The sequence below is a fragment of the Gymnodraco acuticeps genome, unplaced genomic scaffold, assembly GCF_902827175.1.
Source record: "Gymnodraco acuticeps unplaced genomic scaffold, fGymAcu1.1, whole genome shotgun sequence".
Lineage (NCBI taxonomy): Eukaryota > Metazoa > Chordata > Actinopteri > Perciformes > Bathydraconidae > Gymnodraco > Gymnodraco acuticeps.
In genome coordinates, this window is record NW_022990125.1 from 437,441 (window position 1) to 453,138 (window position 15,698).

The window sequence follows — 15,698 nt, forward strand, 5'->3', positions numbered from 1 at the left end:
ACATTTAACATTTAACTATCTCTTCCACAACTGTGATGACTTTCTAATACATTTCCTCTCCCCTTCATGCCCTCCTCCCACAGATCAACATCATGCAGAGTGAGACGGTGCAGGATGTGGTCCTGCTGGAGCCTCGTTGGCTCTGCAGCCACGTCATCGGCAAGCTTCTCTCCATCGAGACGCCCAAGGCCATCCACCACTACAGGGGGCGCTACAGGCTGGAGGAGGTGCAGGCTCTGGCTCCTGAGAGCGACGTGGACGAGCTGCTGCAGATCCTGGACGCCATGGACGTGTGCGCCCGCGACGCCACCAACCCCGCCATGGTGGACGTTCCCGCTCTCATCAAGACCAACGGCCTCCACCGCTCCTGGACCGAAGAAGAGGAGGAGGAGGAGTCGCTGATTTACGGCGGCGTGCGTCTCGTCCCTGCGGAGCACCTCACCCCCTTCCCCTGTGGCCTGTTTCACAAACTGCAGGTGAACCTGTGTCGCTGGAGCCACCAGCAGAAGCCCGAGGAGGAGGGGGGGGAGAATTTAGACGGCGATATCCACCTGTGGACCAACGGAGCCAAGGTGAGCCAGGGAGGAGTGGAGGCCATGATCCTGCTGGTCAACCACGGCCAGGGGGTGGAGATTCAGGTGCGTGGGCACGAGTCTGAGCGGGCCAAGTGCTACACCCTGTTGGACACCGCCTGTAGTATAACGGAGAACCTGCTGGCCTCCACGCTCCCCGGACTGCTCACAGCCAAATACTACCTGAGTCCTCAGCAGCTGCGGGAGCACCACGCCCCCATGATGATCTACCAACCCAAAGATTTCCTCCGTGCACAAGTCCAGCGGGAGTCCTCGCTCACCAACACTATGGGCGGCTACCGAGAGAGCTTCAGCAGCATCCTGTCTTTCGGCTGCGCTGAGGTCTACCAGCAGGGGACTCTGGGAACAGACATCCACATATCAGACGTCCCCCTGCTGGCCCGCAGGAAGCTCTGCCGCATGCTGGACCCTCCTGACGCTCTGGGGAAAGACTGGTGCCTGCTGGCCATGAACCTCGGCCTCACAGAGTTGGTGGCCAAACACAGCAACGGGACTCCCAATGGCGCCTCTGAGCTAGACTCGGAGCAGGACTCCCAGCAGGCCTTGCTGCAGCCCAGCCCGACGGCGGCGCTGCTGCAGGAGTGGAGCGGGCGAGCGGACAGCACAGTGGGCGTGCTGATGGCCAAACTGAGGGAGCTCGGCCGCAGGGATGTCGCCGACTTCCTGCTCAAAGCTTCTCCTGTTTTCAGGGTCAACATGGAAGCGCTGGCCAACGGCTACCCCCCCATCTGCAACGGCGGCACGTCGTACAACTCCATCAGCTCCGTCATCTCCCGCTGAACTGAGCGGGGCCGGCTCTCCGTCCTCACCCAAACTGCGGATTGTGTTTAACTTGACGTTTTCCCCCTGAAACAGGACTCGTGTGTGAATGAACATGAAGTGCAATCGTTCAGCTGCTCGCTCCTTAATCACTCCATTAAGTTGCCGTGGGAACCAGATGTCGTGTTTGTGCTCTCCACACCTGTATAGCTGACCTTCCACTATGAATGTTGTGAAAGAGCTGATTGTCCTGAGCTCCAAAGAAGAACCCTGTGATTTCATTCAGTTTCTTAATCTTGTCGTGCTGCTTTTTAAACTCCCTTCTGCTCTACTGCACACTTAGGACTCACTCGGCTACATTTATAAGCTATCAACTCTGTGAAGGGATGATTTTAAAAGATGGCCGCCTCATGTTCGGACCTTCCGTTTTTACTCACTCCATCAGTCATAGTTACAACAAATAATATTATTCTTTCCTTCCTACTTATTTGTTGTTTTGTGACATTTGAACCGTTCAGCTTAGTGTTTAATAAATGAAAAGCATTTAGTCAGTGTGCCTTTGTGGCCTTCTACCTCCCTAAAGAGCACAAATAGTCTTGTTATTATAAAATAGCCCAACATTTAAAGAACTGTGCCTTGTTGACACTAATAGGAACATTTCAATCAAGTTTTTAAATGAAACATCCTACATTTCAGACTTGTAAAATGGTTATTTAATAAAGAAAAAAGAAAGCTAGGCTCATTTTACAATTACATTTTGCCGGCATTAAAAAAGCTGAAATCAGATATCTTGCTGTTTTCTCTTTAGTGTTTGGGAGTCGCTGTCGAGATCTAACCTTTTCTAAGAGTCTGAAGAGACGATGTGGGGTCCTTCCTGTTTAATGGATGCTTTTGTGGGTTCCTACAGATCAGCTTTGTGCTGACAATTTATTGTAACGGTCGCATAATCGCCTAAGAAACGTCCTTAAAAGAACAATTTCATATGAACTATAGTGTGACAAACTTGTTTTTAGTTGTCTTTCTTTTCCCTTGAAAGACTATTCTGTTCAAACTGGAAGATAAATCTAATTGCCCTTTTGAGCTAATGTTCAGTTATTATCTTTAGTTTCTCCACCAGCAGGTAAGAGTTCAATCTTCACTAATCTGTTTTTTCAATTGATTAAAAACCCAAAGATTTCTACCGTACAAGACGAAGAACACCAGCAAATATGTTTCTGTAGCCAGAACCAGTGACTTTTGGGAAATGAGTTTTAACATTTTGTTTAGGTTATCGAAACGTGTCCTCGTCTGCTTACTGATTTATGTTTTGGTATGTTTGTGACTTTCCATCCAAAACAGGCTTTAGATAAGTTTGTGTTTCTTTTGAGGGATCGCCGTTACTACACATGTTCCTATCATTATTACCAAATGACAAAGACAGTTATTTCCAGGAACCTTTCAAAGAGTTTACAGTAGAATATCTGCCTTATTGGACATTTTAACCAACTATGGAAGCTGTAAAATAAATTGTTCCTATAAATGTTTTCACTTACAAGTCTGCTCATGTTCAGTGCACAGAAAGGGACCTTTAGCCATTTTGAACAGGGAAGATTTCCCCCCTAAGTGCATTGTCTTATTGAAGGGTATTGGGCCTTCTACCACCTAAATGTATTTGCTGTAAAGGTAAAGAGACATTTTAAATCCTAATGGAGCAGACACTGCTCATCTTCCTTTACTTTAAATAGAGTGCCACCACAATGATGGAAACAAATAAATAGAAGTTCATGTTTTCTACTAAAAGGTCATTTATTAAACCCAGTAAACACACCTGACACGGCACCTTTGTGATGCTGCCTCATCAACGTGAAGTAACCGTCCAGTGTCAGATTAGTAAAGGTACATTTGAGCGTGGCTTCACATCTCCTTTCACTTTTGTCTTTTTATAACCTGAAGCTGCGGCCCGGCTCGGTCAGCAAAAGCAAAGTAAAAGATGGAATAAAGTTAGTATTGTTAGCTGTAGAAAGGGCCAGAGGCTGCTGGTGACAGAAATGTCGTATCGGTGTAAGCTGGGCGTTTTATAATGTTTGTGATCAGAAAACATTTTCATGTGTTGATGTTTTTGGAAAAGAGTCTTTCATTCTTAAAAAGATGTCAATACTGTGTGGCCCTTTTTCAGGACACTGTCACAAGTTGGTAGTAAACAGTTGCGCTGACGTGCCAGAGTGCAGTATTTCCTGTCCGCTTTACTTTCCCAGTGTTACTGTCTGTTTTGCAGAGATAATGCTTTGAATACTTTTTCAAATATAGTACTTCTCTAACTTTATTTGTCTGGGCCTGAACTTGCCAATCCACGCAGCAATATTTCCAGCTGTGATGTAAATACTCCCGGCCTGGTTCTTCACTTCCCTTTTCACCCTCTTGGCCTCAATTAGTTGATTCCAATTTCAACAAGGCAAACTGAATGTACTGCACATCGCTCCTAAGAATATAAAAACGAATCAAAGATATGCTACAAATGTGCAAAATGTACAAATGTGATTAAATGTCCCAAACTGGTCAGACACATATTTATACTTACTTTATTTTTCTTTAAAAAGTTTGCCAATGCTGTGTGCCTAAAACACACTCGTTAATTCCTCTTATAACTTTGTACAGTATACAAGCGGAGAAGTCATGTTTCAGAAAGGGAAGTGAATATTATGTTTTTGTAAAAGCTGGGAATCACTATATTATTATGAGCTTTGTCTTTATTTCCATATGGTTCAGACATAAATGAGTGGATTCAAAAGTATTTGTCTGTATGTTTTTGTTTGATGCTTATTCTCCCACCTTCAGAGACTGCGGTCTAATCGCCACATTGCACACATTGTCTTTTTGTCGCTATTTATGTTACGTTATTTTAGCATGTCTTGGAATGCCATGTTGTTAGTACTTCTGACACTTTATAGTGTAATACATTTTATAATAAATTCTTTACCTAACGTCATTGTCTCTGTTCTGATTGAAGACATACAATTAGGTAATTCAACAAGTCTGCACCCTGGTTCCCTATCGATAGAAGTCCTGAGACAGCAACAACATATTTGACCACATGTTTTTGCTTTATTTCCAAGTAACAACATCCTGTTCTTATGGGTTTTTGTCCCTGTACTGATAAGGTTTTAGAAGACATTGACTTTATATTTGTTATCTCGGTGAGATGCAATGCACTGTTGAACTGTTATGTGTGTGGAATATAGTGGAAGTGAAGCAGTTTCACACCATTAAATATAGATTTTTGGTTTTCTTACCAGGATTGTACGTATTCATCCCACTTAAAACATTAAATATTACTCTAGGGCTCAATTAAAGATTAAAAACCCTGATCATTTTTGTACCAGTGTTACATAAAGTAAATTCCATTTGTTTGTAGAGTTAGAAAATAGTCTATGCTTTTACTTAAGCAACGACTTAAACCAAGATAATAGAGATATTAAAATATCCCCCCCCCAGTGTATGTTTAAAGGACTTCCTCACTTCTTATGATTTCAAATCTCTTTGGAGAATCGGGGTCAGGTGCATGTCTTCTAAGCGTTACCTTTATTTGTCCTCCAACAGATTCCAGGCTGTGTTATTCACACGTCTCTGAGTTCATTGTGGAGCTGCAGGAAGTCGACCCTCTGCCCACACAAACACACACACACTCACATGACTGGATTTGTCTCAACTTGTTTCAAATGCTGACAGTGTAGACTGCCATTCAAAACTATTTGTACAGAGAGGGATAAATAGAGCAGAAGGCCTGACGATTAAATCACGTGTTTCTGGATTAGTTTGAATCTTACAAAACAGAATTATAGACAGATTTGGTGATTATTATTTGTTTTGCTTCATAAGACCGATTCAGCACAATCAACACCTTCAAAGTGATCCAGGCTTAATTCCCCATTTAATGTGTTTTTAAGCTGTTTTAAAATGAAAGTAAAAATGAAATTTGAATTTAAATAAGTTAATAAATACCAACATTTTTCTTTTTTTTAAAAAACATAGTTTGAACCACTACCACTCACCTTTCCATCACATTTACAAAAAAAGCATTAATTTCCTAACTGTGCCTTCATGTTTTGGAATCAGTTTGGCCTACTTAAACAAACGGCAGTGCACACAAACAAGGGATACTGAAGATAATCAAAAGTAATAAAGAAATATTGAGGTAATCTTCCTATTTCCAATGCCCAATTAAATAAGCATAAAAGTAAAACGAGTCATTGTTTCATCTTAAACATGAAATAGTGCAGTTATCAAATGGGAATACAAAATATAACCTAAGGTAAAATAATATAGCCTAATTTAATGAAATAAGTAAATGAACTGAAATTAAACAGTGATGTAGAACGTAACATATCAGACTGCAAAACATGTACAAGTACACACTATAAATACATTAATGAGGTAATGCCAACCTTTCTTAATTTAAAAGAAAAACCTGTTGGGTTTGATTCCTGTCAGTAAAGGGAGGTTTACTGGCAACACAGCATAGTTTTTCATTTGCTTGCCTTCCTTAGCATTGTGAAGAACACTCGCTCTTTAGCTTAATGCAGATACCTTATGTAACTGCTCATTAGAGGCTGTGATGTAAAGAAAAACAACAAGGAGGGATATTGACTGGTGTGTAGAGATGTTGGTCATTCAACTCTGTGTTTGTTTGTGTCTGGATGTGAAGACCACAGACCGCGGCTGATAACCTTGTTTAGTTTAGCATCCTAATCTTAGGAATGTATTAATGATATGGTAGCAATTGTCTGAGTTTACCAACAACAGTTAAGATAAACTGAATATTCATACGTTACTTTAAAAAAATAAGGAAATTAGCAATAAAACTAAGCAGGGGCATTGTCAGAATTGTCAATTTAGCGACTTTCTTGTAAATGTGGCTACTTTTGAAGCTAGTGCTGCTAGCTACTTTCACTGAAAGAGAGATTGCAACAACAGGCTGGGTATTTGTTTGGATACTTTTAGAAATCTAGCCTACTCAGCTGTGCAAACAATCATATAACATTGTACTAAACATACTGTTATTGTTGTCAATACTTGAAGGAGAAGATACCATTGTTCAAATATTTGAAAGATAAGAAGGAATTTCGGGCCAGCAGTCAGTTAGCAGTTCAAAGTTAAAAGTTAGAATATTAACTATAACTTGAATGCTTATACAGGGATTTCTATTTAGGCCTATGTGATAAAGTAAATATAGTATTAATTGAAAAGGATACAAGTATCATACTCAATACATTGAATGCTAGTGCTACATCTAAACAGTGACATAGTGACATGAGTCAATCATGATGTCCATGTAATGCATCACATGTTTATGTTGTAACGGGGTGCATGATGTTCCAATATTTCCACTGCATCATATTTTACACAAGCTAAAAAAGAAACATAATTGGCAGAAATGAGAGAGCAGACATGCATCCTCAGCATGTGTAACTGGATCCACATGACAATGGTTGACGGAGAACTTCCTGTGTGGATATGCAAGTATGCTCAGTTATATATTATAGAGTCAGCTTAACACCAGATTAGAGCATCTTGGATGTCTCTGATGAGTGTGTCAGCAGAGGTGGAAGCATTCACATTCATTTTTTGTTAATTGATGAGGGAAGCAATATGTAAAAGGGAACAAGCTTTATCAGCATAGTGTTAAAATACTCATTTGTAGAATATTTGGCTTTATTTCCACTGATGCAAATGTATGTGTTTCGTTACATTTAAAACAAATCTGTGTACATTATAGTATGTTTTAAATCTGCAAAGTAACTCATGTCAGATAAATACAATGTAGTAAAAAAGAGACCAGATTCCCTCTGAAATGTAGCAGAAGAAATAATAACTATTATTAAAAGTAGGTCAAATAGTATTTACTTACTTGCAGTACTTTTGTAAATAGTTACACTACCAATGGTTGTGAGTCTGTAGAATAAAAAGCCTTGTATCAATATTCATGTAAAAAACTAAAAACTCTACTTTGGCAGTACTATAGATTAGGTAGAGTTCATGTACTTGCTTACTTTCTACATCTAATGTCAGATTATTTCATAAATAAGAAGTGTTCATACAACAAAAGGTTTGGTTCCAAATGCATAAACAACTCGGCCTAATCAGAGTTCTCAGTTTCACAACCTTTATCAACCACATGATCAACTCAGACTTTGTTCCAGCAAGTTCATGTAAATCCTGCATGTTCATTCAATCCCATTGTTATAAAAATGAAAACATCGGCCATCACTAATAGTATTGAACATCTTATTTAACCTTATTGAGTAATACATTTTAATTTCACTGCCATCCTTCAAAAACACAGCTTTGTCTGAGACATAATCAACCAAAAGTATGACGTAATGTGTCGCCTTATCTTCGTTTGTAGTTTGATTGCACATTTGGCTGCTTTACTTTGATTGTATAGTTGGTTGAAACTTCAGTATTAATGCTGGAGTTGAAGGTAAAGATAGGCTTATTATCAATCTCCTTCCTATCAATTATTTAGGAGTAGGCCTACTGTTTTGCAGTAGTTGTGTTATGAACTGTATACAAGTGGTAGAAACAGACTTTTCCAGCTGTCACAACAATACTTCCACTGTTTGAAGAGTTTCTCATGTACATGCACACATGTTAAAGGAAGATAAGAAACCTGGTAATGAAACCGATTGCCAAAAGGTGTCTAAATGTCTTTAGAATAAATCTAGTTGGGAAAATCTGCATTCATCTAAGCCTATACTCGAATAACCAAAACTACTGCATAAAGCAACATGCATGTGAACACACTGAGGAGAACACAAATAGGGATTTAGGATTTAAATTATTTCAACAGTTTGTTTACTCTGTAAACTTGTCGAAAAGCTGATTTGATTAGGCCTACAAAAAAGGGTCTTTGCTTCACCTATATTTCTATAAGTGTCCATAAATATATATTGAATGGTCCATGACATAATTTAAGTTCAAAGAAAAAACCCTGAGTTCATAGAAATTGTTTTCAGCTGCAACAATCCAACATGAAGACATATCGTTTTTCTCTTTTCCAGAGAAAGGGAATCACGTGCTTCCAAAGATGACGTTGCAGGTCGGGGGCGGGTCATCGGTGGTCAAAAACAAGGAGCGGACCAATCACAGAGGCTCACTCAGGCCTTTATAAACTTTGTGTACCTCCACCGAAGGATATTATTTTCTTCGTCGTCTTCAGCTGTTGAGAATATACAGTAAGTGCAATAATTATTCGTTAGACTTGCTTTCTGATATTAGTATATTAAACACCTGATGGTTATACTTGCTTTAAAGCAAGCATATAGATGAATATTACTGTTTATTCTGGATTTTTTTTTCTCGTCGTTTAATCCCAGAAAAAAACAACACCCATGTGTATGTTTGAATGAATGTCGACTTGATAACATCTTCATTGTATTTATTTTTTAAAACACTAACATGTTTATCTGCCAGCCTTTGCTATGTTGTTTCATTCGTCTGTCTTTGTCTTCGTCTTCTAGCTCCACTATAGCCTAAAGCAGCCATTACTAGTGTTCTTCCTGCGGTTTAAAAGAACATCCACCAGCACCGGGTTTCGTTGGAAGACCGCTCTATGACCGGTTATAGTTTTCCTTTTCCTTTATCATTTGGTGGTAGTAGTTTCGATTTCCTGGCCGGGCTATTGGCTCTCGGCCACCGCAGCAGATCCCGTGATAGCGAACTAAACAAAAACAGGTTCGCTGCGTGGTCGGAATGTGGCGAAGTTTCTGCTCCCTATTTTGAAGGAAAACATCCCCAAACAACAACATATTCTATCTAACAGTCACTATTAAACAAGTATAGGGGTCATTCGGTCTCAAATATCTTATTTTGCCTGATAATTATCGAGTTTTGAGCCGAGCCGTCGGGAAATGACGGCACTGTCGGGAATGTGTACTGCAACTTTAATGCGGCTGTGGACAAACTGTACCACAGACTTAATGGGTGCATGACAAAACAAGTGGATTTCGCGGCATGACTTAACGCTTTTCCTAATGATATTCAGTTGTTGGTAATGGATTATGTTACCCGGGAGAATCAAGGATTAACCTTCCAAGGAAATTGTTTGTTTGTTTCCCAGTAGGAAGCAACAATGCTGCCTCTCGCCGTGTTGGCCGTGTGCCTGAGCGCCACCCTCTCTGCCCCCAGCCTGGACCCGAGACTAGACAACCACTGGAACCTGTGGAAGAACTGGCACAGTAAAAGCTATCATGAGGTGAGGAATTTTGTATTTAAGCTGCTTTTAGTTTGCCATTTGGCACAAACAAAATTCTGAATGTTTTTTCTCCTTTGTTTTGTAGAAGGAGGAGGGCTGGAGGAGAATGGTATGGGAGAAGAACCTGAATAAGATCGAGCTGCACAACCTGGAGCACTCCATGGGAACACACTCCTACCGCCTGGGCATGAACCACTTCGGAGACATGGTGAGCCCACAGTTTGGACACATAACTTACTTTACAACGCATATCAGGGATTTTATAGGGCCTGGAAAACTGATTCAATAACAAGAGTCGTTGAGAACATTTGCCCTCCAAATATAGATGGGTGATGCCCAGGGTCGGCTCTAGAACAAATAGAATGGGGGGGGGGGGGCACACACTGCCGTCAACAACCAACACACAAACACCAACGCAACTTCAATTTCAAAAAACATGCTGTAAAGTCTATTGTCTTTCACACACATTGCAGGGGTGTAGTGCTATTGTATAGCGCACCTATTGTGCACGGTTGTGGCACGACCACCAAAACAGAAACATATGGACATAGGCCACCATATAAAAAGTGTGCAAATGTATTTAGTATCCTATCCATGTGAACATGTTTTAGGTGGGGGTGGACCTAACCTCCTCTAGGCAAAGTGGCAAGGCTTGCCCACCCTGCGTTGGGGGGGGCATGGCCCGCGAATGACGCCGACCCTGGTGATGCCGTAAATCAATTGTATTGTCATAAAACATTGTATATATTAAACTCATGTCCAAATATACACACCTCCAGTAATAACATATTGGATGTGTGGGACAAAGGCATGCTAAGATGACAAATAAAATAGGGAAAAAACTTGGCATATGGCATTTTTATAAAACCGGATAATGACAGGACACAAAACTATAGTTGGAGATACTAATGAAAAAAATGCATCTACTTTAGCACTAAATTCTACTTTTTGCTATATCTATAAACACAACAATCATAGACCACAGCTTTTCTATTTTACTCAGTTAATGTTCTCTTTCTACAGACTCACGAGGAGTTCAGGCAGATCATGAACGGCTACAAGCACAAAGCGGAGAGAAAGGTGAAGGGGTCCCTGTTCATGGAGCCCAACTTCCTGGAAGCCCCCCGCTCTGTGGACTGGAGGGAAAAGGGCTACGTCACTCCCGTTAAGGACCAGGTAATAACCTCTTTATATCTCGCCGGCTCACACACCCACACCTGGTGTTTTATCAAGGTGCAGCTATGTGTTTGCAAGGAGGTCAAATCTAGAAAATATTTTCCGGTAACACTGTAGGGAGTGTTAGCAAAATCTGACTCGGGTATAGATATTTGGGATCATTTATTAACTACCGTTAAGACAAAAACAACTCTTAGTGGTACACTTTTTTACCAAGAACAGATACAAGAAAAAGAAAAGTCACATTTGGACTGAAATGTCATTGATTTTAAGCCTTTATTGTTACATAACTGACATTGATGAAAAAAACCACGCATATGGCCAATTGTTGTTGCAGGGAAAAGCTTGTGTCGAAACACACACGTGCTCATTTTTGTATCTTTGTTAGCACTGCAGGAGATACACACACACACACACACTCGTATCAGCTGTTGGAAACATTTGGTAAACAGAATTACGTAATGTGTGACTTTGAACAGCTTCATGGTTACGGATTTGCTTGTTGTAAGAAAGACAGGGAGATAAGAGGGCCACTTGCATGTTGTTTTGGTTATCTAGCGTCACACACACACTCCTCCGCCCTGAGTGTACAGTCTGTTCTCTCTGCTCACCCTCTGCAAATAAACACTCTGTAAGCTGAAACCGGCCCTACCAGCTCCCTGTAATCATATACAGTAGGCCAAAGTACTGGAGTGCAGCTTCCAATACAATGTTATCTATAAAAGAGAAGTGTCCGGAATCAGGGAGATAAAGTGCATAACCAGGAACAGAATGGATCACACAAGTACAACACAATCAAATGACTCCACTTAAAATCATATTGGTCTGTCCTGAAGGTGATGGTAATAAAGAGTTATTTCAAATGAGAAACTGTCACAACGGTTTGGAGAATCCAGAACTGATTCCTAAACTTCTTCTTCATGTTAAAACGTATTATGTCTCAACCACAATCGCACAAAGCTAATAAAAGATAGCACGTATTAACAGTTAGACTCCCTAACAAAGTGTCTCTCTACAATGTCCAATGCTTCCGGGACACACAGAAGAGAACACAAGTAACAAAATGGCCAACATCAGAAAGGGATGCATGCTTTTTTTTAAACACAAAAACATGTACATGTGCCTTTTTAACTCTGTAGTCTGATCCTGTGTCTGCCCCAGGGTAATTGTGGCTCCTGCTGGGCCTTCAGCACCACCGGGGCTCTGGAGGGTCAGGTCTTCAGGAAGACGGGCAAGCTGGTGTCTCTGAGCGAGCAGAACCTGGTGGACTGCTCCAGACCGGAGGGCAACGAGGGCTGCAACGGGGGTCTGATGGACCAGGCCTTCAAGTACGTCCAGGACAACAGCGGCCTGGACTCCGAGGAGTCCTACCCCTACCAGGCGATGGTACGTGTCTCTGTCAAGTCACCAAAAAGTCCCATTTCAAAGAGTAGAAAACGTTTTGCCGCTGTGTATTAACTGATTTTCGAAGATGATAAAGTAACACACAGTTGTAATAATTGCACTGTCCATTAATGAACAGTTATTATAATAATACTTTTTTTTTTTTTTTTAAACGTTTATTTAGCACCTGTCACAGAAATTAAATTCACGTGCTTCACAAGAGAAAAAAAAAAATATATATATATATATATATATATATATATATATTGGACCACAAAAAATGAAGACCAATAAAACATGTGCCAGGAGTGAATCGTAATTACTCCCCCATAAATATGATTTTTCCTCCTTGGAATTGGCATTAGAGAAGTGTTTAAAAAGTCTTAAATATAAGTGAAGAAGGCACAAAGACGAAGGATGCTACCTAAATATAGATATAAAACTAAATATTGAATTTGCTATAATCAAGTGATTTGCATTTAGGCTAGGAATATACCTTTTTCAAGCTAACTATTTGATTGGTTGCAGATTAATCATTGAATCCATTAATAGCTCTGCATTGCACGCTCAGAGTTTGAATTGAGGGACATGTTTTGGATTCCGGAGGTCTGTGTTGACACCTGCTAACGCTCTTCCTCTTCTTCCGCAGGACGACCAGCCGTGCCGCTACGACCCTTCGTTCAACGCTGCCAACGACACGGGCTTCGTGGACATCCCCAGCGGTAAGGAGCACGCGCTGATGAAGGCCGTGGCCTCCGTGGGGCCCGTCTCTGTCGCCATCGACGCCGGCCACGAGTCCTTCCAGTTCTACCAATCTGGTATGTAACATGCCTTTTCTGTTGGTATCCCTCGCTCTCTTTAAGCAAGTATAACTGAAACTCACTGGGCTTGTGTTTTTAGGAATCTACTACGATAAGGATTGCAGCAGCGAGGAGCTGGACCACGGCGTGCTGGTGGTGGGTTACGGATTTCAGGGAGAGGATGTTGACGGAAATAAATTCTGGATTGTGAAGAACAGGTCAGTGGAAACAGAATCAGTCTGCTACTTTTGTTAGTGCTGCCTGAAGAAAAAGTGGCGCTAAGAAAATGTTTATCTGCTTACAAAGATATGTTATATCCTGTAGATGGATTTCAATACTCTTTCTGTTTTGGAACTATTCATATTATTTAGGGTTGTCGAGGCTTAAAAGAAAAATGTATTTTATTTTAGTCTTGAATCATTAAAAAGAAAAAGCTATTCTCGCAAAAACATGATTTTCACATCCTACTTGGGTTGAGAACTTTTACTACTTGGAGTATATTTAAAGAGTTTCCCTTCTTACATCTTTTCGTTTTGGTGGTCAAAACTGAATACATTTGACCTCCAGTCAGCATTTTCATTAACTTTGATAGAGTTTTTATCTCAAACTCGTCAATTTTGATTAGTTAGTTGTTTGTTTATAACGAAAATATTAAAACATGAATTTAACCGTTGAAGGCAAATGGGACCTCCCTCCGAGACTAGCTGGTTATGCTTTTAATTTGATTTCTCTAAACGCTTCCAAACTGAAACTCATTTCCTGTCCTTTTTGTTTGTGTTGTTGCAGCTGGGGTAACGGCTGGGGAGACAAAGGCTTCATCATGATGGCTAAAGACAGGAAGAACCACTGCGGCATAGCGACAGCAGCCAGCTATCCAATGGTCTAACGTTGGCTGCTCTTCTCAGTGTTTTTTATTGCAATAGTTTGGTTGGCGGCGAGGCTTCAGTCACTGCGACAACAACCGCAGGAGATTCTGCGACTGTTAATCAAACACTGTTTGTTGTTTTTAGGGAAATGGTGAAATTGGCTGGTTTTGTGCCACTTTTATTTTTGTCTAAAACAAATTTTAGTTTGGTGTATTATTATTTGTAAATATGTGTATGTTACTTGGTAAGTGATGCATAAAAACTTGCTGCGGTCATTGTAAATGTTTTTTTCTACTTTTACTGTGATCAATTAAAAGTTGTGAAACTAGACGGTTTTCTGGATGTTTTTAAATGTAATTTATATTTTTAATGTCTTATTTCAAGACATGGTTTTAGCTGATTTTCTTAAATGACAAATAAGAAACAACTGCCTTTTTTTAAAGGGTTATATTGGCCTTTGGGCATGTACAGTGGGGCAAAAAAGTATTTAGTCAGCCACCAATTGTGCAAGTTCTCCCACTTAAAAAGATGAGAGGCCTGTAATTTTAAAAATCCCAGAACCACACGGGGGGACCTAGTTAATGACCTGCAGAGAGCTGGGACCAAAGTAACAAAGGCTACCATCAGTAACACACTACGCCGCCAGGGACTCAAATCCTGCAGTGCCAGACGTGTCCCCCTGCTTAAGCCAGTACATGTCCAGGCCCGTCTGAAGTTTGCTAGAGAGCATTTAGATGATCCAGAAGAGGATTGGGAGAATGTCATATGGTCAGATGAAACCAAAATAGAACTTTTTGGTAAAAACTCAACTAGACGTGTTTGGAGGAAAAAGAATGCTGAGTTGCATCCAAAGAACACCATACCTACTGTGAAACATGGGGGTGGAAACATCATGCTTTGGGGCTGTTTTTCTGCAAAGGGACCAGGACGACTGATCCGTGTAAAGGAAAGAATGAATGGGGCCATGTATCGTGAGATTTTGAGTGACAACCTCCTTCCATCAGCAAGGGCATTGAAGATGAAACGTGGCTGGGTCTTTCAGCATGACAATGATCCCAAACACACCGCCCGGACAACGAAGGAGTGGCTTCGTAAGAAGCATTTCAAGGTCCTGGAGGGGCCTACCCAGTCTCCAGATCTCAACCCCATAGAAAATCTTTGGAGGGAGTTGAAAGTCCGTGTTGCCCAGCGACAGCCCCAAAACACCACTGCTCTAGAGGAGATCTGCATGGAGGAATGGGCCAAAATACCAGCAACAGTCAGTGTGTGAAAACCTTGTGAAGACTTACAGAAAACGTTTGAGCTCTGTCATTGCCAACAAAGGGTATATAACAAAGTATTGAGATGAACTTTTGTTATTGACCAAATACTTATTTTCCACCATAATTTGCAAATAAATTCTTTAAAAATCAGACAATGTGATTTTCTGGATTTTATTTTTCTCATTTAGTCTCTCATAGTTGAGGTATACCTAGGATGAACATTACAGGCCTCATCTTTTTTAAGTGGGAGAACTTGCACAATTGGTGGCTGACTAAATGCTTTTTTGCCCCACTGTATATGGCTCTGGTTTCAGACAGGGTGAAAAGAGGTGCTGCAGGCAGCATGAGACAAATAAAAAATGTCACACTAGAGGCACAAAATGCAATTGGAAAACCTGAGAATGAGCAAAATATGGCCTCTTAAAATGATCATGTATTTTTCACATACTTTGAGTTTTATAAGAGGATTAATAGCAACTATTCAATGTATCTGGGGAAAAGAAATCACCCAATTTGGAGATGCACTACATTAAAGCTATATAAATATATGATTTACCGGTAATCATTAAAAACACTGTTCTATACTGTAAAAAATAATTACATGGCAAAGCATGTATACTGTTCTGAAA

At 40.6% G+C, this 15,698-nt stretch overlaps 2 protein-coding genes across 4 annotated transcripts in view; both read left to right on the top strand.

The window, feature by feature from the left end:
* Nucleotides 1–4,317, top strand: part of dapk1 (death-associated protein kinase 1) — a 110,568-nt gene extending 106,251 nt beyond the window's left edge. For all 3 annotated transcript variants that reach the window (XM_034216632.1, XM_034216634.1, XM_034216633.1), the window contains exon 26: nucleotides 84–4,317. In XM_034216632.1, coding sequence (XP_034072523.1) covers nucleotides 84–1,373 — 1,290 coding nt within the window. In that variant the 3' untranslated portion in view covers nucleotides 1,374–4,317. The remainder of the gene's footprint in view (nucleotides 1–83) is intronic.
* A 4,102-nt stretch (nucleotides 4,318–8,419) lies between these two features.
* Nucleotides 8,420–14,137, top strand: ctsla (cathepsin La). The gene is made up of 8 exons (XM_034216668.1): nucleotides 8,420–8,563; nucleotides 9,448–9,582; nucleotides 9,668–9,790; nucleotides 10,606–10,758; nucleotides 11,920–12,144; nucleotides 12,791–12,959; nucleotides 13,042–13,159; nucleotides 13,728–14,137. The coding sequence occupies exons 2-8, from the start codon at nucleotides 9,460–9,462 to the stop codon at nucleotides 13,825–13,827; spliced, it is 1,011 nt and encodes a 336-aa protein (XP_034072559.1). The 5' UTR covers nucleotides 8,420–8,563; nucleotides 9,448–9,459; the 3' UTR covers nucleotides 13,828–14,137.
* The last annotated feature ends 1,561 nt before the right edge of the window (nucleotides 14,138–15,698 follow it).